The sequence below is a fragment of the Heterodontus francisci genome, chromosome 28, assembly GCF_036365525.1.
Source record: "Heterodontus francisci isolate sHetFra1 chromosome 28, sHetFra1.hap1, whole genome shotgun sequence".
NCBI classification, from domain to species: Eukaryota; Metazoa; Chordata; class Chondrichthyes; order Heterodontiformes; family Heterodontidae; genus Heterodontus; species Heterodontus francisci.
The window spans coordinates 19,497,150-19,518,552 of record NC_090398.1 but is presented as its reverse complement, the minus strand read 5'-3'; the positions used below and the strand labels follow the sequence as shown (position 1 = coordinate 19,518,552).

The window sequence follows — 21,403 nt, the reverse complement described above, 5'->3', positions numbered from 1 at the left end:
TTAAGTGGTCATTGGATAAACATATGGATGAAAATGGAATAGTGTAGGTCAGATGGTTTCACAGGTCGGCGCAACATCGAGGGCCGAAGGGCCTATACTGCGCTGTAATGTTCTAACAAAACAAAAAAATGCAAGACGTTGCTTGACTGGGAAACAATGTACGTCAGTGAACACAGTGGGTTGTGGGTGAACGGAACTTGGTGCAAAGGAGATAGGCGGCAAGGTTTAGGGTGGTGTCACGTTTATGGAAGGTAGAATGTGGGAGGCCAACCAGGCCAGGAATAATTAAGTCTAGAGATAAAAAAAAAGGATGAATGAGAGTTTCAGCAGCAGATGAGCTGAGGCAGAGGAGGAGTCAGGTGATGTTACAGAGGTAGAAATAGGCAGTCTTCGTGAGGATGTAGAAATGTGGTTGGAAGCACATCTTGGGGTCAAATATGATGCCAAGGTTGAGAACCATCTTGTTGAGACTCGGACAGTTGCCAGAGAGAGAGATCGTGTCAGTATCTAGGGAACCGAGTTAGTGGCAGGGATCGAAGTTAATAGCTTCAGTCTTCCCAATATTTGATTGGAGAAATTTTCTGCTTATCCAGTACTGGATGTTGAATAAGCTTTTTGACCGTTTAGAGACAGTGAAAGAATTGAGAGAAATGCTGGTGAGACGGAACTAGGTGTCATCAACATACATGTGAAAAATAACACTGTGCTTTTGGATGATGCAGCCGAGGGGCAGGCTATAGTTGAAAAACAAGGAGGCAAGGAAGGATCCTTAGGGAAGATCAGATGTAATGATGTGGGAGCAGGAAAAGAAGCCATTGAAGGTGATTCTCTGGCTACGATTAGATAGATAAAAGTGGAACAAGGTGAGAGCAGCACCCCTCCCCCCTCCCCCCCCCCCCACCCACCACCAGGCTGGACGACGGTGGAGAGGGATTGGAGGAGAATGTCGTGGTCAAAGGCAGCTGCCAGGATTAAAGATGGTGCTGCTCAAATAATCACATAAAGCTAATGTCAACACATGGCAGCACACAATGGCCTGAGGGAGAGAGAGAGTGGGGGGCGGGGCAGGGAAGAGAGCGAGTGGGCGGGAGTGGGGGGGTGGGGGGGAGGAGAGCACACCCGCCGCCACCAAGGTCTATGGCTGCTCTCTCCCTGCTTCCCCTCGCTCTCTCCCCCTGTTACGTGATGATCTCATATACACATGCACCAACCAGTCCTGGCAAAGCGGAATGCAGCGCATGCGCAGACAGCAGGAGCCCCTTTGCGCACGTACGCAGTCTGATGACATCAGTGGCCGGCTGTCAAGAATCACTCTATATTTCTATACTCAAAAACGCATCGCACCAGGAGATTATTAATTCTGAGGTCCTGCTTGCTGGTTTCTTTCCTTGCTCCCTAAAATCTGCCTGCAGAACTTCAGCCTCTTCCTTCCTATATTGCTGGTACTGATATGGACAACTGCTGGCTGTTAACTCTCCCCCGTCAGAGTGCTGTGCAGTCGCTCAGTGGCATCCTTGACCCTGGCCCCAGGAAGACAACATACTATCCTGGATTCACATCTACGCCTGTAGAAATACCTGTCTGTTTCCTATCACTCTATGGTGGGGAATGTAAAATTAAACACGAAATAATGCAATGTACAGCAGGTCCATCAGTATCTGGAAAATAATTTCATTATAAAAGAGGTACATCACAAGCACATGATACCAAACATCTTCTCTCCGCTTATATGCCGACAATATTGTTCTGTATTTCAACCACAGTCTGTTCAGTTTGCAGGTTCCAACGTGGGTCCTGTCCATTTACTGCAGTGCAGTTTTCACTGGATCACTCAACTTCCGCAACTTGTTACTCTTTGAGCGGGCGGGTGAACTTACCATGTCACCTTCTTTATTTGACACTCTCCAGTCCTTGTGCGTCATTCCAGCTCAGTGTACAACCAACAGGAATAATCAATGGGGCGGAACCTGCATTATGTACATTGTTTCAACAATTGTTCCTTTATTTTGGGAAGGCAGGAAAACATTGATCCTTTCAGTTTGATTCCACTGGTGCACAGTCCTAAAGAAATCTCTCCAACAGGATATACTCTCTGGGTCATCCCAAACACTGGATGTTGGTCCCTACTGAATGCTGAGATCCATGCCAGCTGAACAGAATCTGTCCTCATCCTGAACCCACGCTGTTTCACTTCACTGGGTACTGATATTGAGTGCAAACCCTGGGTAATGTCATCCCCAAACCCAGGGATATTGAATGTGATTACCAGTGTCCCACTGCAGCCCAGACTGAGCCCCACCCTGGACCCTTCCTGTCTGTACATTTCCCCAGTGCCCCATTGGGGAACATTCAGTCCCGGATATCCTGCAGAAACAGCGCTGTGGGGCCGGGCGGCTGAGTCACGTGACCCTGTTGCTGGGCCTCTGATGTCACAATGGGAGATGACACTCGCTCAGCTCGAACTAGAAACAGTGAAACAGCCAATAGGATTTAAACCTGGAGTGCAGCCAATTAAAGGGGAAGGACAGAAAATTGGCCACAAATGTTCATATAGAGACCAGTGATGTTTACAAATTGAAACGTTCACACTACCACACTCAGTTCAGGTCTGAATTTGCTCAGCGACTCCAAATGTCTCTTTCCAGTTGGACAGAACCGGTTCTCCCGCAGCCTTAAACAGAAAAAGATTAAACAGGAAATAAACAGACTGAACAACAGTGTAAATAACAGGGAGACTGGGATTAATATTTCAATAAAAATTACAGGCAAATATTACCATAAAAGTGACTGAATCCCATTTATATTTTATTCATTATATTAAAATATTAACACAAATGCTCACCAGATCTCCTTCAGACTCCTGCAGGTCACTGTGAGGTGGCAGAAAGTGGGGACAGATCGGTCTGTGAAAGAGTTTGATTCTAGGGATAGAACTGTCAGTGACCAGTTCATATTGACTACGGAGGCAAACTCCTCAGTACAAGAATCTGTGAAATGGGCAGTATCTAGCCTGGGCATCAGAGAGACAGAAACAACAGGGATCAGAGTAAATTCCCAGTGTTTATTGTTACTGTAAATTATTATTAGTATAAATGCTATAAACACAATACACCCAGTCTGATACTTACTCCTGCTCCTGTATTTTACAGTCTGGATTCCTCAGAGCCGCAGACAGTTGTTTCACCCATGAATCTCCCAGTTTATTTTTATCCAGGTAGAGTGCCTTCAGTGACTGGTTTGTACTGAGAGCGGAGGCGAGATCCTTGGCACAAGAAGCTGTGATAGCATTATTATTCAGCCTTGGGATCAGCAAGAGCAGGATATACAGGAAAAAAGAATAAATTACCAGTGTTTATCATCAGTATCAGTAATAGTGCTATTGATAATGTTCACTGTCAGATATCCAGTTATTATAAACACAATCTCACACAGTCTGGCACTTACCACAGTTTTTGTATTTTACAGTCTGGATTCCTCAGAGCCACAGACAGTAGTTTCATTCCTGAATCTCCCAGATTATTGGAGCTCAGTCTAAAGACAAACAGACAGAGAGCGAGAATCAAACCTTGGATATCTACAATTCTTTTTCTGTCCAATGTTACAGGAAACATTTGAGGAAATGAATGATAATTTTCCTGGACTGAGAATGAATCTCACTCCCCATATATTCACAGACTGTCGGTATTGTATTTATTAAATAAAGTTTTGTCTGTGCGAAACCTTTAAATGTTCCTCAGTCCAGCCATATTCCCTATGATTAGAATTACTCTCCTGGAGCTCACTGACCAGTCCCGTCATATTTTGAGAAGGTGGTCTCATTTCTGCTACTCCTTAATCCTGGATTTTATAGGAATGGGATAATTTTCCCCAAATTAAATGATAAAACAGTCATTTCCCAGTACTTTATATTCTGCACATTATATTAATCAAGAAAATATCTAAGGGTGTTATATTGTGAAATGGCATTAACTATTGCTGTAAACTCCATCCCCAGGATTCTATAAAACAAGGAGAGATAATTCTGTCCAATTACAAGTTTTAAATGTACCTGTTCTCTTACTTTATATAGGTGGGGATTTTCTCATTTTATTCCCCATTGAACTCACTCGACATTTATTTCACATGTAATTGGTCTGACAGTGTTTGGAAGTCCCCTCCCCGAGTCAGTCCTTTCACACAGGGGACAGATTATGGGAAGTTCCTGGGTTCACTTTTCCCCCGTTTACCCAGGAGTCTCCTGGTGTGTGAAATCCCACCCATGGCTGGTGTGTACCTATACTCTGGGGCGAATACCTCGCAGCCCTTTAGATTCGAGCCTTTTTATTGGCAGGTTTAATCTCCCAAATCTCATTCTTTACTTAATGTTCAGGACTGTGAATAATTCTAAACATTTCCAACTGAAAGAACTTTCATTTCCAATATCCCCAATCCAGGAAACTTTCCTGCCGACAAGACACACACTGCAAGGAATTGGATTAAATATGTTAGTTATTTAAACTCCTGTTTCTAGTTTAAATGGTGTGGAAAATATTTTACATTAATTTTCTGTATTTTATATTTTGTGTTTACATTCCACTGTCCAGTTTATTAAATGTGATTTATTGTAATTAAATAATCAGATCCTTTCAGTGATCTCTATTTGTTGATCTGACAAAGCTACTGGTTCACAACGATCCATTTTAGATTCTCCAGTCCTGAGGCAATTAGTAAATGGTCCTCTTATTATTGATCATATATTTGTGCTGAATCTGCTTCTCTCTGAAATGTTTGTTTCATTTCATTACAGAGCAACAACACAATCAGTGACTGTTCTGCAATTCACCCAACAGTTAAATAAACAGTTACCTCAACACAAGACATTTGTGCAGTACAGGACCCAACCGTTGGAGTCCTTCACATTGAATGTAGCAGTTCTCTAGATCAAGGTGTTTTAATGTATTACAGAATCCAATGACATGAAACAGGATAGCACAATCAATCGGGATCAGTCGCAATCCACTAAATGCAAGTGTTTCCATAGATCCAATTGTGTCCTGAACCAGTGCTTTATTCTGAGACTCAAACAGGTAGTGCAATGTGTTCAGGAGGTTCCTTTTACCAGTTTCACTTCCTGTGTTTCCAATCTGTCCTTTAACCTCCTCCTTCACCCAGTCAATCACTCGGCAGGTTGTTTGATGAGGAAATGGTCCCAGAAACTCCTCCAGGGGTCGAGCTGCCTGCGGGGAGGAGAGACCAGCAACAAAACGCAGAAATATCTCAAATCTCCCATCCTTCATCCTGTGGGCGTCACTGAGGAGATTCCGGATGTCCCCACGACCTGCAGTCAGGAATTGTGCGAGTGCGGCCACAAACTCTTGGATGGTGAGGTGCGGGAATGTGTAAACCACACTCTGGACAGAATCATGTCTCTCCAAAAGTTCCATCAAGAATCCAGACAGGAACTGGGAAGGTTGCAGATTGTACTCGATCAAATCTCCATTTCTAAACACAATCTTCTTCCTGGAGACTCCTGTGAAGGCCATCTCACCGATCTTCAGTAACATATCACGGGGGTTTTCAATCTCTCGGCCATGGTTTTTCAGAATGTTGTAAATATAGTAGGAATATAGCTGGGTGATGGTCTTGGGAACTTGCTGCTGTTTCCTGTCTCTTTGTGTAAAGAAGGGACCCAGTGACAGACAGAGGATCCAGCAGTAGGAAGGGTTGTAACACATGGTGTACAGGATCTCGTTCTCCTCCACGTGTTTGAAAACAGCTGCTGCCACCGTCTGATCTTCAAAAAACTTGTTGAAATATTCCTTCCGTTCATCACCAACAAATCCCAGGATTTCAGCCCAGACACTGATCTCAGCCTTTTCCAATAAATGTAATGCAGTGGGACGACTGGTCACTAACACTGAACATCCTGGGAGCAGCTTGTGTTGTATTAAACTGTACACAATGTCAGACACTTCACACCAGCATTCGGGATCTGTGCACATGTACTGAGGTTCTGTATTTCTCCGATTGTCAGTAAAATCGATCGTGTCCTTGAATTCATCCAAACCATCAAATATAAACAGCAATCCCTCTGGATTCTTCCAGAGCTCTCCCAGAATATTCCCAAAGTAAGGATACTGATCCAGTACCAGATTCCTCAGGTTTATTCTGCAGTTAATTGCGTTCAAATCCCGGAATTTAAAACTGGAAACAAATTGAAAGTTTGGGTATATTTTCCCAGTGGCCCAGTCATAAACAATCTTTTGTACCATTGTAGTTTTTCCAATCCCCGGGACTCCACTCACTGCTGCTGAACTCCCAGATTTGGATTTTCTGTGGGAAAAACTGCTCTGGAATAATTGATCAGTTCGGATTTTTTCCAGTTCTTTCCGGAGATGTTTCTCTCTCCACTCTTCATGGTCTCGGCCTCTTACCAGCAGTTCATGTTCTACAAGTGTCCGATCTCGAACAGTAGAAATGACCGTTAGCTCAGCGTATCGATCAACCAGCTGGAAAATCTTAACCTTCTCCTTTATTAGGATGGTGTTCACTCTCAGTGTTTCAGTTTGTACCCGGAGTGTTTCCTTGTGTTTCTGTTGAACATCTTCAATTAGAACAGACAGAAAGTAGTTTTCAATGTTAGCTGCATTGATATAAAAACAACTTCTGAAAACATTTTATTATTCAATAAAGTTGCAAGATTTAATTCACAGCTTCAATAGAGGTGTGTGTATAAATTAAAACTCAGTTAATGAAAACTTCACCTGAAAGTGAAGAATGGTGAAAAGAAGTTTTAAATCCTGATTTGATTCTAACATTTACTGAACATGGAGATGCCTACACAGGTGATATTTTCCCTCTGATGGTTAACATGATCCGGCCTGCTCTGTACGATTAGAAATCTCATTACAAATCCACACATGATCCTGGTTATACGATAGTAGAGATTCCATTGGATTCATTTTTAAAATTATCAGCAGTGTTTACCTTCTACAGAAATGGGAAATGTGACATCGGACACAAGTGGGTTATACTGTGAATTGTCAGTAATCCCACTGTTATTGTATCAGACAATGAGCAGTTTATCTGGCTGGACATTGGCTCCCAGTTTGGCAACATATCAATTTAAAAATTCTTATTATTTTTAAATGCCTCCATGGCCTGGACCCTCCCTATCTCTGTAACCACCTCCAGCCTGACAAAACTCTGAGGTCTCTGCGTTCCACCAAGGGTAGAGTACCACAGTTATGTCACTGGACTAGTAAGCCAGAGGCCTGGACCACTGACCCGGAGATATGAGTTTCTATACAACCATGGCAGCTGGGGAATGTAAATTCTGTTACGTAAATAAATCTGGAATAATGCTAGTATCAAGAATGTTGTACAGGAAAACTACCAGATGGTCATGAAAATCCACCAAGTTCACTAATGTCGTTTGGGGACAGAAATCTACCATCCTTATCCAGTCTGGTTCTCGGTGACTCCAGACACACAACAATGTGATTGACTGTTAACTGCTGGCTGAAATGGCCTGGCAAGTTACTCAGTTCTATCAAATCCATGTAACAAATGTCTAAGCAGTATAAAACCAGACAATCCATCTGGCATTAAACGATGCTCCTGACACCACATGCATAACCAGCCCAATCAACCCTGTAAATTCCTCTTCACCAATATCTTGTGCCAAAATTGGGAGAGCTGTCCCACAGACCAGTCAAGCAACAGCTTCATAATCACAGAATCATACCTTTCAGCCAACGTCCCAAACGACTCGATCACCATCGCTGGTTCCGTGCTGTCAGACTGGCTGGCCTTACCCACCTGAAGTGGCAGCACAGTAGTACAGAGTCAGGAGGGAGTGGCCATGAGAGTCCCTAAAAAATGACTCCAGACCCTATGAAGTCTCACGGCATCAGACCAAATATGGGAAAGGAAGCAATCTGCTGATTACTACCAACTGCCCTCCCACAGCTCACAAGTCATTACTCCTCCATATTGAACATCACATGGGAGAAGCACAGAGGGTAGGAAGGGCACAGAATGTATGCTGGGTGGGAGACTTCAATGTCCATCACCAAGACTGTCTCTCTAGTTCCACTACTGACTGAGCTGGCTGTGTCCTGAAGAATATAGCTGCCAGACTGAGCCTGTGGCAGGTAGAGACAGAACCAACAAGAGGGGAAAATCTACTTGGCCTTCTCCTCACGATTCTACCTATCGCAGATGCACCTGCCCATGATAATATTGGTAACAGAGACCACCACACAGTCCTTGTGGAGACAAAGTACTGTCTTCACACTGAGGGCACCTTCCATCATGTTGTGTGGCACAACCACCATGTTAAATGGGATAGATTCAGAACTGATCTGGTAGCTAAAAACTGAGCATCCATGAGACACTACAGGCCATCAGCAGCAGCAGTGGTGTCTTCCACCACAATCTCCAATCTCATATCCTTGCATATCCTTCACTCTACCAAGACCATCAAGCCAGGGTACCAACCCTGATTCAATGAGGAGTGTGGAAGAGCATGCCAAGAGCAGCAGAAGGCATATATAAAAATGAGGTGACAACCTGGTAAGACTACAACACAGAACCATAAGCATGGGTTGGGGGCACTGCCCTGAAGAACTCCTGCAGCAATGTCCTGGGTCTGAGATGTGTTTTTATTCTTTCACGAGATGTGGGCATCGCTGGTTGGGCCAGCATTTATTGTCCATCCCTACTTGCCCTTGGAAAGGTGGTAATGAGCGTCCTTCTTGAACCACTGCAGTCCATGTGTTGTAGGTACACCCACCAATGCTCAGTTTGGGTTCTGCTAGCACCACTCAACTTCTCACCTCATTACAGCCTTGGTGCAAACATAGACAAAGAGCTTAATTTAAGAGGTGGGATGAAAGTGACTGCCCTTGACATCAAGGCAGCATTTGACCGAGTATTGCATTAAGGAGCCCTGACAAAACTGAAGTCAATGGGAATCGGGGGTAAAACTCTCCACTGGTTGGAGACATACCCAATACAAAGGAAGAGGCTTGTGGTTGTTGGAGACCAAACGTCTCACCTCCAGGACATCATTGCAGGAGTTCCTCAGGGTAGTGTCCCAGGACCAATCATTTCAGCTGTTTCATCAATGACCTTCCCTCCATCAAAAGGTCAGAAGTGTTCTTTGATGATTGCAGTCTTCAGCACCATTTTCAACTCTTCAGATTCAGAGACTGTCTCCATTCACATGCAGCAAGTCCTGGGCAAAATTCAGGCTAATGGAGATAAACAGCAAGTAACATTTGTGCCACACAAGTGCCAGACAAAGACACAAGAACACAAGAAATAGGAGCAGAAATAAACCATATGGCCCATCGAGCCTGCTCCGCCATTCAATATGATCATGGCTGATCCTGGGTTTCAATTACATTTTCCTGCCTGCTCCCCATATCCCTAGATTCCTTGCGAAACCAAAAATCTATCTACCCCAACCTTAAATGTACTCAAAGATGGAGCATCCACAATCATCTGGGGTAGAGATGTCCAAAGATTCGCAACTCTGTGACTTAAGTAATTTCTCCTCATCTCAACCCTGAATGATCAGCCCTTATCCTGAGACTGTGCTCCTGCATTCTAGATTCCCTGACCAGTGAGAACAATCTTCTAACCTATCAAGCCCTTTCAGAATTTTATATGTCTCAAATAGATCGCCTCTCATTCTTCTAAACATCAGAGAATATAGGCCCAGTTTACTCAGCCTCTCATCATAGGAAAAACCCCTCATTCCAGGGACCAAGCGAGTAAATCTTCACTGCACTGCCTCCAGTGCAAGTATATCCTTTCTTCAATATGGAGTACAAAACTGCACACAGTATTCCAGGTGCAGTCTCACTGAAGCCCTGTACAATTTTAGTAAGACTTCTTTATTCCTGTGTTCCAATCCCCTTGCAATAAAGGCCAATATGCCATTTGCCTTCCTAATAGCCTGCTGCACCTGCATGTTAACTTTGTGCGATCTTTATACGAGTACCCTCAAGTTTCTGTGAGCATCAACACTTAGCAGTTTCACACCTTTTGAAAAATATTCTGCTTTTCTATTTTTACGACCAAAGTGAACAACTTCACACTTCCTTACATCATCCTCTATCTGCCATCTTGTTGTCCACTCATTTAACCTGTCTATATCTCTTTGCAGCCTCTCTATGTCCTTCCCGCAGCTGAACCTTCCACCGAGCTTTGTATCATCAGCAAATTTAGAAACATTACACTCTGTTTCTTCATTTAAGTCACTAATATAGATTGTAAATAGCTGAGACCCCAGCACTGATCCTTGCGGCACCCCACAATTCACTGCCTGCCAATACGAAATACCTCATTTATGCCCACTCTCTGCTTCCTGTCTATTAACCAATCCACTATGCATGCTAATATATTACCCCCAACACCATGAGCCCTTGGCCATCTCAAACAAAAGAAAATTTAGCCATATCCGCTTGACATTCAATGACATTACCACCACTGAGCATCCCATGCCTCCCACCCTGCTCCACCAACAACATCCTGAGAGTTACCATTGACTTGAAACTTAACTGGACTAGCCATACAAATACTGTGGCTGCAAGAACAGGTCAGAGGCTGGGAATTCTGTGGCAAGTAACTCACCTCCTGACTTCCCAAAGCCAGTCCACCATCCACAAGGCACAAGTCAGGAGTGTGATGGAATACTCTCCACTTGACTGAATTAGTACAGCTCCAACAACACTCAAGCAGCTCGACACCATCCAAGACAAAGCAGTTTACTTGATCGGCACCCCATCCACCACCTTAAACATTCACTCCTCGACCACCAGCACACAGTGGCAGCAGTGTGTACCATCTTCAAGATGCACTGCAGCAACTCGCCAAGCATCTGTTGACAGCACCTTCCAAACCCACGACCTCTACCATCTAAAGGACAAGTGCAGCAGCCGCATGGTGTCACACTCACGAGAAGTGCAACGGTGGAAATACAGAAGCAAACTGAAGAGTTATAAAAACTGACCGTTCCTTTGAAAAGTGGACAGTGGGCTGACTTGGCCTGTATATTCAAACTGTCTCACTGTCTGATAAAACAAAAGGATACATTCCAGGTTAAGAGGTGTCAATTATACCCATCCTGAAAACATTAACAGACATCCCTGAATTGAATGGGTTCTTCCGAAAAAAGGTGTGAAGTAGCCACATCCTGGGCCACTATGTGGTCACAACAGGAAGGGGGGCAGGAGCGTCCTAACAGAGGCTAATAAGAAAGATTCGTTTTACCTTAAAAGGTAGATCTCTGGAGCGAGAGTTAGAGAAAGAACATCACCAAAAAGCAATCCAGCCAAGGGCTTTGAAAAGTAGCTCAGCAAAAACCAAAGAAGAAGCCCTGCTGCATATTCTACACTTCAACTTGGTACAGCAGAGAACTGAAAGTGACCACCTCCTCCAGTCTGAAGTTTTAACTACCAGAAAACTGCAAACACCCAGGCCTGCAACTTTAAAGAAACTGTCCTCAGAGAAGATTCAACAGGTTTACCATGAACCCTGAACACCTACCTCACCCAAAACCAATTACCCTTTTCCTTTCAATATTTCGCTTCCGGTGTGTCTGCCTGTGTGTGTGTGTGCGCGCATTTGTGTGTGTGTGCGCATTTGTGTGTGTGTGCGCATTTGTGTGTGTGTGCGCATTTGTGTGTGTGCAGTTGTGACCATATCAGGAATGATAATTCTTCAATAAATAATTAATCTTCTGATCTTCTGTTCTAAACCTACAAAAAAAACTGTCACTGTCTGTTTATTTGACAAATAAAACACAAGGGGTTAAAATCCGAACAACAAAATCACTTGCCGTTTTTAGTTCAGAAATGAACAGTGGGAACACCGACACCTCACCCACTGGCTGTAACAATGGGAACACCACCACCTGCAAGTTCCCCTCCAAGTCACACATCGTCCTCACTTGGATCTGTATTGCTGTTTCTTCACTGTCACTGGGTCAAAAACCTGGAACTCCCTTCCTAACAGCAGTGTGGGTGCACCTACACCAGACAGACTGCGCAGTTCAAGGCAGCTCACCATCACCTTCTCAACAGCAATTAGAGATGGGCAACATATGTGGGCCTTGTCAGCAATGCTCAAATCCCATGAACATGTAAAAAATGTACATGACTGCTAAGCTTTGATCTGATATGTTGTTTGTGGGATCGCTTAGCTCTGTCTATAGCATGTGGCTTCTGGTGTTTAGAATGCATGTGTAAGTCCTGCGTAATTACATTACCAGGTTGGTACCTAATGTTCAGGTAAGCCTGGTGCTGTTCCTGCAATGCTGTCCGACACCCATCATTAAACCAGGGTTGAACCCCTGGCTCAATGGAAATGATATATTGAGAGATATGCCAGGCCCCGAAGTTACTGATCATGATGAAATTAATGCAATAGTGAGGAAAGATATTAGCTCTGACGATGTGCAATCTGTATGGGTAGAGTTGCGAAACACGAAGGGGCAAAAAACGTTCGTGGGGTCTGTATATAGACCCCCAAACTGTAGTAGTGATATTGGGAATGGCATTAAACAGGAAATTAGAGACGCATGTGATAAAGGAACATCTGTAATTATGGGTGACTTTCATCTGCATATAGATCGAGCAAATCAAATTAGTCACAATACCGTAGAGGAGGAATTCTTGGAGTGTATATGAGATTGTTTTCTGGACCAATATGTTGAGGAACCAACTAGAGAACAGGCTATCCTAGACTGAGTATTGTGTAATGAGAGGGGAATAATTGACAATCTTGCGATGCGAGACCCCTTGGGGATGAGCAATCAGAATATGATAGAATTCTTCATCAAGATGGAGAGTGACTTAGTTGATTCTGAGACTCAGGTCCTGAATCTTAGTTAAGGAAACTATAAAGGTATGAGGCACGGGTTGGCTATGACGGATTGAGAAACGTTAATTAAAGGGATGATAGTGGATGGGCAATGGCAAACAGTTAAAGAGCGCATGGATGAACTGCAACAATTGTTTATCCCTGTCTGGCGCATAAGTAAAATGGGAAAGGTAGCCAAACCATGGCTTACAAGGGAAATTAGAGATAGCATTAGATCCAAGGAACAGGCATATAAATTTGTCAGAAAAAACAACAGACCTGAGGATTGGGAGCAGTTTAGAATTCAGCAACGGAGAACCAAGGGATTGATTAAGAAGGGGAAAATTGAGTACGAGAGCAAGCTTGCAGGGAACATAAAAACTGACTGTAAAGGTTCCTATAGGTATATGAAGAGAAAAAGATTGGTGAAGACAAAAGTACATCCCTTAGTCAGAAGCAGGGGAATTTATTATGGGGAACAAAGAAATGGCTGACCAACTAAATGCATACTTTGGTTCTATCTTCACAAAGGAGGACACAAATATCATACCTTAAATGTTGGGGAACACAGGGCTTAGTGAGAGAGAGGAACTGAAGGAAATCAGTATTAGTAGAAAAATGGTATTGGGGAAATTGATGGGATTGAAGGCCGATAAATCCCCAGGGCCTGATGGTATGCATCCCAGAGTACTTAAGAAAGTGGCCCTAAAAGTAATGGATGCATTGGCGGTCATCTTCCAAGATTCCATAGTCTCTGGAACAGTTCCTACAGATTGGAGGGTAGCTAATGTAACCCCACTATTTAAAAAGGGAGGGAGAGAGAAAACAGGGAATTACAGACCAGTCAGCCTGACGTCGGCAGTGGGGAAATATCTAGAGTTCATTATCAAAGATTTTATAGCAGAGCACTTAGAGAACAGTAGTAGAATTGGACAGAGTCAGCATGGATTTACGAAAGGGAAATCATGCTTGACAAATATACTATAATTCTTTGAGGATATAACTGGTAGATTTCATGAGGGGGAGCCAGTGGATGTGGTTTATTTGGACTTTCAGAAGGCTTTCGACAAAGTCCCACATAAGAGATTAGCTTGCAAAATTAAAGCACTTGTGATTGGGGGTAGTATATTGTGATGGATAGAAAATTGGTTGGCAGACAGGAAACAAAGAGTAGGGATAAATGGTCTTTTTCCGAATGGCAGGCAGTGACTAGTGGGGTACCGCAGGGATCAGTGCTAGGACCCCAGCTATTCACAATATATATTAATGATTTAGATGAACGAACTAAATGCAATATCTCCAAATTTGCAGATGACACAAAACTGGGTGGGAGGGTGAGTTGTGAGGACAATGCAGAGAGGCTTCAGGGTGATTTGGACAAGTTGAGTGAATGGGCTAATGCTAGGCAGATGCAGTATAATTTGGAGATCCATATAATGTTATCCACTTTGGTAGCAAAAACAGGAAGGCAAATTATCATCTGAACGGCTATAAACTGAGAGAGGGGAATATGCAGCGAGACCTGGGTGTTCTCGTACACCAGTCGCTGAAGGTAAGCATGCAGGTGTAACAGGCGGTAAAAAAGGCAAATGGTATGTTGGCCTCCATATCGAGAGGATTCGAGTACACGAGCAGGGATGTCTTGCTGAAATTATACAGGGCCTTGGTGAGGCCACACCTGGAATATTGTGCGCTGTTTTGGTCTCCTTATCTGAGGAAGGATGTTCTTGCTATAGGGGGAGTGCAGAAAAGGTTTACCAGACTGATTCCTGGGATGGCAGGACTGACGTATGAAAAGAGATTGAGTTGGTTAGGATGATATTCGCTGGAGTTCAGAAGAGTGAGGAGGGAATCTCATAGAAACCTATAAAATTCGAACAGGACTTGACAGGGTAGATGCAGGAAGGATGTTCCCTATGGTGGGGAAGTCCAGAACCAGGGGTCATAGTCTAAGGATACGGGTAAACCATTCAGGACTGAGATGAGGAGAAATTTCTTCACCCAGACAGTGGTGAACCTGTGGAATTCGCTACCACAGAAAGCAATTGAGGCCAAAACATTGTATGTTTTCAAGAAGGAGTTAGATATAGCTCTTGGATCTAAAGGGATCAAAGGGTATGGAGCGAAAGCGGGAACAGGTTACTGAGTTGGATGATCAGCCGTGATCATAATGAATGGCGGAGCAGGTTTGAATGGCCGAATGGCCTACTCCTGCTCCTTTTTTCTATGTTTCTATGAATACAGTTCTGCTACTGTTGATGCTCCACAGTGTCTCAGGGATGCCCAAATTTGTGTTGTTAGATCTGTTCTGAAACTATTACATTCAACACTATGGTAGTTGCCCGACAGCACGATGGAGGGGGTCCTCAGTTTGAAGATGGGATTTACTCCTCAAGGATTGTGTGGTTGTCACTCCTACCAATACTGTCATGGACAGATGCATCTGCAATAGGTAGATTGGTGAAGACGATGCCAAGCTGGTTTTTACTGCGTGTTGGTTCTCCCACCTGCCACAGGCTCCGTCTGGCAGTTATGTCCCTCAGGACATAGCCAGCTCGGTCAGCAGTGCTGCTGCACTGAAGTGCCCCATTCAGAATACATTCTGTGTCATCTCTTCTCAGTGTTTCTTCAACATGGAGGAACAGTAATTCATCAGCCGAGGGAAGGCGGTAGGTGGTAATCAGCAGGATAATTCCTTGTCTATATGTAACCTGATTGAGAATTCAAGGGATCTGGAGTCAATGTTGAGAGCTCCCAGGGCCAATCCCTCCTGACTGTGTCACACTGTGCCACCACCTGTGATGGGTCTGTCCTGTCGGTGGGACTGGACATATCCAGTGATTGTGATGGAGGAATCTGGACCATTGACTGAGATATATGATGACGTAACTATGACTATTTCAGGCTGTAGTTTGACTAGCCTGGGGGACAGTCTCCCAATTTTGGCACAATTCCCCAGATGTCAGTGAGAAGCACTTTGCAGGGTCGACTGGGCTGGTCATATCTGGTGCCCAGGTCAATACTGAATGGTATCAGCAGTGTCTCAGTTGGTAGGTCACTTGCTCTGAGTCAGAAGGCTGTGGTTTAAGTCCAATTCCAGAACTTGAGCATAAAATTCAAGTTGACACTCCAGTGCAGTACTGAGGGAGTGCTGCACTGCCAGAGGGGCCGCTTTTCTGATGAGACGTTAAACCAAAGCCCATCTACCCTCTCTAGTAAATGTACAAAATGTAGCACTACTTTGAAGATGACCAGGGCAGTTATGTCCAGTGTCCTGGCCAATATTTATCCCTCAACCAACATCACAAAAGCAGATTATCTGGTTATTATCACATTACAAAGCATGTGGGATCTTGGGCTTCTTAAATAGAGGTAATGAGTACAAAAGCAGGGAAATTATGCTGAACGTTTATAAAGCTCTGGTTAGGCCACAACTGGAGTATTGCAGCCAGTTCTGGTCACCAAACTTAAAGAAGGATGTGAGGGTCCTTGAGAGGGTGCAGAGGAAATTTACCAGAATGATTCCAGGGATGATGGATTTTAGCTACAAGGTCAGGTTGGAGAAGCAGGGGTTGTTCTCCTTGGAACAAAAGGAGATTGAGGGGAGATTTGATAGACGGGTTTGGACAGGGTAGACAGAGAAAAGTTATTCCCATGAGCTGATTGTCTCCAAGACTGTGTACTCAGATTTAAATATTAGGCAAGAAATGCAGGGGAATGTGAGGAAAAATATTTTCACTCAGTGAGTGGTAATGACCTGGAACTCGCTGCCTATGAAGGTGGCGGAAGCAGAGACGATCAATGATTTCAAAAGGAAATCGGATGGGCATTTGAGGGAAATAAACTTAAGAGGCAATGGGGATAGAGCCGGGGAATGGGACTGATTGGATTGCTCTATAAAGAACCGATGTGGACCAGATGGACTGAAAGTGATGCAACTGGATTGAGTGAAATAATGTCAAGTCCACATATTTACAGCAAACATCAGAAGTTGTACAAATTGAAACTTGAATCTATGCAGAATACATGAGGATTGATGACAAATTTAAACAACGTTCAATCCTGCTCCCACATTCTTTGAATTTGATTCCCGGATTCTGACAAACGGATGCAGTCAAACATTCTGATTCTCAAAAGTGAAATAAACAGTTTGAAATCTCTGTATCATCACTTACCTTTCAGTTGACCGGGTACTTCGGATAAACTTTGTGCGATATTCATATAGTCAAATGGATCAGAACCTGTTTAAATTATTTAGATTTCGTGAAATCAGATTTGTGTAATATTACAGTAAATTCTGCAGTGTTGAAATCTGAAGTTGAATTCAGTGTGTGATTTTACCGTACCGAGTTCCTGTATTTCTTTCAGTATTTTGTCCAACTTTGGTAATCTGTGGCACATTTTCACAAAGGATTCCCACATCACCCTTCGGGCCTGAGAGCCTTTCTCCATCACCAGATTGAGGAGAAGTTTGGAACTGTCCGCCCGGTTTCCCTTCTCTGTGAGTTCAGTGATCTTCTGTAAAGAATAATAATGATTACATTGAGGAGGGGAGTGAAAGACACACATGGAGAATGAGAAGGAAAGAATCTGCTCAATGATGATATCTCCCAGTGGTTTTCAGCACAGAAAGCAGTCACTGGGCTGGGTATTGATCCATTCTGAACACGAGCAGAATACTTTAGAAACATCTGACTACACAAGACTCTGTGTTTTGTTAAATACATTTTTGACGATTCGTTTGTTAAAGATTGAAGAAATGTTAAATTTTGGGGTTTTCAATGGGAGTCATGTAAAGGCCACTTGATTTGAAAAACAGACCCTGGAAACATTTTTAAAAGGGGCACTGAGAGGCCTTCTAAGGAAAACAGGCCTTTTCGGGAACAAACCTGACTTCTAGCAACAACATGGTTTTCTGGGAAACGACCCGACTTCCAGCTCAATAAACAGCAGAGAACTTTGGACACCTAGAGAGATTGATGGGGGTCAACTCCTGTTGTCGGTTTTGCTTTTAAATGATTTTGATTTGGTGTTGAGTTGTATAAAAAGTAAGAGAACTTCCAAGGAGAGATGAGAATTCCCAAGGAGAGGAGAGAAGAGAATTTCCAAAGAAGGATGAGAAGGCCACAACCCAGCTCAGCTTTCCAGCACCTCTCTGAAAAGTCCACGGTGTCAACTCATCTCGTCTCCTGTCTTGGAAGAAAAGCCTGCTAAATTAATTCTCAAAGCCACCTGGAAAGAATTGTTGTAAAAGATCCCAGTGACCTGTCTATGTGTATTCGGAGCTAGACTGTATGCCAGTTTTGGAACACAACAGATTTCATCTATTCTTCTTTAAGATTGAGCAAGTATTCAGCTGAAGTGGGTTATTTTTGGCTGTTTATTTTTGTAATAGAGCTCTAAACAACAATCCTTTTTATTTTTCCGGTTGACGTGTGTGTGTGTGTGTGTGTGTGTGTCTAAGGTAAAAAGGGTACTTCAATATTTCAATCTGTGTGTTGATGCTTTATTTCATTAATGGTTAAGACTTGTTTTATAATAAACTGATACTTTTGTTGTTTATTAAAGAAACCTGGTTGGTGTGTTTTAATTCTGGGATACAAATAGAGTCTCCGATTGACCAGATTGGTAAGTGGGAAAAAAAGTAAATATATGTTGTGACCCATGGAGAAGCAGCACAAGAATAAACAGTGCACTCCTTCCAACTCGGTCATAACAAGAGTTCCAAATGTTAAACCTTTGTTCAAAAAAGGATAACAAAAAGCCCAGCAACTACAGGCCAGTCAGTTTAACTTCAGTGGTGGGGAAACTCCTAGAAACAATAATTCGGGTAAGGTGAGTTAATTAAGGAAAGCCAACACATATTTGTTAAGGGAAATCATATTTAACCAACTTGCTGGCTTTTTTGAAGAGGTAACAGAGATGGGGCCAATGTTGTTGATGTGGTGTACATGGACTTCCAGAAGGCATTTGATACGATGCCACTCAACAGACTTCAGAGAATAATTATGGCTCATGGAATAAAAGGGACAGTAGCAACGTGGATATGAAATTAGCTGAGTGACAGGACATAGAATAGTAGTTAATGGATGTTCTTCAGGCTGGAGGAAGGTTTGTAGCGAGGATCCCCAGGGGTCAGTGTTGGTACGCTTGTTTTTCCTGATATATATGAATGGCCTAGACCTTGGTGTCCAGGGCACAGGGATGGGCGATCAAGTGGCAGATGAAGTTCAATGTGGAGAAATGGGAAGTGATTCATTTTGATAGGAAGAACATGGAGAGACAATATAACAAAGGGTACAACTCTAAAGAGGTGAAAGAGGAAAGAACAGAGGGACCTGGGGGTAAAAGTGCATAACTCACTGAAGGTGGCAGGACAAGTTGTGAGAGTAGTTAATAAAGCACACAGTATCTTGGGCTTTATTAATAGGGGTATAGAGTACAAGAGCAAGGAGATTATGCTGAACTTGTATAAGTCACCAGTTCAGCTTCAGCTGGAGCACTGCATCCAGTTCTGGGTATTGCATCTTGGGAATGATGTGAAGGCATCAAAGAGGGTGCAGAAAAGATTCATGAGAATGGTTCCAGGGATGAGGAACTTCAGTTATGAAGATACATTGAAGAAGTTGGGAGTGTTTTCTTTGAAGAGAAGGCTGAGTGGAGATTTGATAGAGGTATTCAAAATCATGAGGGTTCTGGAAAGAGTGGATGTGGTAAACTATTCCCACTCATGAAAAGATGGAGAACAACAACACAGATTTAAAGTGATTTGCAAAAGAAGCAAAATGACATGAGGAAAAACTTCTTCACGCAGCGAGTGGTTAGGATCTGGAATGTACTGCTTGAGAGAGTGGTGGAGGCAGGTTCAATCAAGGCATTCAAAAGGGAATTAGACTGTTGTCTGAAAAGGAAGAATGTGCAGGAATATGGGGAGAAGGCAGAGGAATGGCACTGGGTGAATTGCTCATTCAGAGAGCTGGTGCAGACACCTTCTGCACTGTAACAATTCTGTGATTCTGTGAAGTCATACTCATGAAATCACATTTATTGGCCAACGTCCCAGACTCCTTCAACAGCATCCCTGGGTATGTTCTGTTGCACTGGCAATGGGGCACAGTGGAATACACTCGGCTGGGTCTGACCCTGAGAATCTACCACACTGACTGCAGACCCAATGTAGTCTCATGAATTCAGTAAAACTAGAGCATGGAAATCTCGTGCTAATTACAACCTGCCATCCTCCGGAACTGAAGAATTAGTTCTGCTCCATGTCAAAATGTACATGGAGGATGCACTGAGGGTATAACATGCACAGAACCTAATCTAGGTGGGGAACTTAAATGTTCAGTTTCCAACCAATTTGATTCACTCCACATGATATCAAGAAATGGCTGAGCACACCAGACAAAGCAAAGGCTATTGGTCCCAACAATCTTGGCCATTCCGGTTTTGTTTCCTAAATTTGGGACAGTTGGTGGATTTGATTCTTTTGGTTTCTTGGTGGTCTCCACGGGGATCTAAACACACTGAAGACACCCTTCTTTCCTAGCCTTGAACTTTCTCTAGTTTCTTTCCTATCTCACCTCATGCATTGTCTGAGCTCACCTTTTCCAAGCTCATCTTATCCACAAGAGCCATCTCCTGCTCTCTCACTCCTATTTCCACTAAATTACTAACCAGACCATTTCCCTTCCTGGCTCCCATGTTAGTTGATATTCCCTTCAGGTTCTGCCCCATTCTCCTCAAATTTGTCATAAGCTCCTCTCCTAAAAAAAAACCCTTGACCCTCTGTCCTTGCAAATTCCTGCCCCAGTTACAAGCTGCCTCTCCTCTCCAAAGTCCTTGAATGTGTTGTTGCCTCCCAAGTCTGTGCCCATCTTTCCCGGAGCTCCATGTTTTAACCTGGTCAAGTAGGTTTCCGCCCCTGCTACAGTACCAAAATTACACTTATCAAAGTCACAAATGACATTCTATGTGACTGTGGCAAAGGTAAACTATCCCTTCTCGATCTGTCACAGTCTTTCACATAGTTGACCATGCCGTCCTCCACTAATCTCTCTCCATCGTCATCCAGCTGGGTGGGACTGCACTCACCCAGTTCCATTCTTATCGATCTAATCATCACCAGAGAATCATCTGCAATGGCTTCCCTTCCCACTCCCGCACCGTTACCTTTGTGTCCCTACCCAAGGAGCTATCCTTGGCCCCTTCCTATTTCTCATCTACATGCTGCACCTTGGCAACATCATCCGAAGGCACGGCAACAGTTTCCATATGTACAGAGACAACACCCAGCTCTGCCACACCAGGAATTTCCTTCAATTAAATATTGAGAAGACAGAAGCTATTGTCTTCTGGCCCCACCACAAACTCTACTCTACCTCATTTTACTCCTTTAAGACACTGTTCAAAACCTGCTTGTTTGGCCAAGATTTTGGTCATCTGCTCTAATATCTCCTTATGTGGCTCACTGTCACATTTTGTTTTATAATGCTCCTGTGAAGCGTCTTGGGATGTTTCATTATGTTAATGGCCGAGATAAATATCAGTT

General features: G+C 43.5%; 1 protein-coding gene across 1 annotated transcript in view; it reads right to left on the bottom strand.

The window, feature by feature from the left end:
• Positions 1-1,663: 1,663 nt before the first annotated feature.
• LOC137385117 (NACHT, LRR and PYD domains-containing protein 3-like) overlaps positions 1,664-21,403 on the bottom strand; it is a 112,029-nt gene continuing 92,289 nt past the window's right edge. The window contains exons 10-16 of the mRNA XM_068059907.1: positions 17,199-17,370; positions 17,028-17,093; positions 4,846-6,583; positions 3,445-3,531; positions 3,129-3,299; positions 2,843-3,010; positions 1,664-2,671 (exon numbers count right to left, since the gene is read on the bottom strand). Coding sequence (XP_067916008.1) covers positions 2,584-2,671; positions 2,843-3,010; positions 3,129-3,299; positions 3,445-3,531; positions 4,846-6,583; positions 17,028-17,093; positions 17,199-17,370 — 2,490 coding nt within the window. The 3' untranslated portion in view covers positions 1,664-2,583. The remainder of the gene's footprint in view (positions 2,672-2,842; positions 3,011-3,128; positions 3,300-3,444; positions 3,532-4,845; positions 6,584-17,027; positions 17,094-17,198; positions 17,371-21,403) is intronic.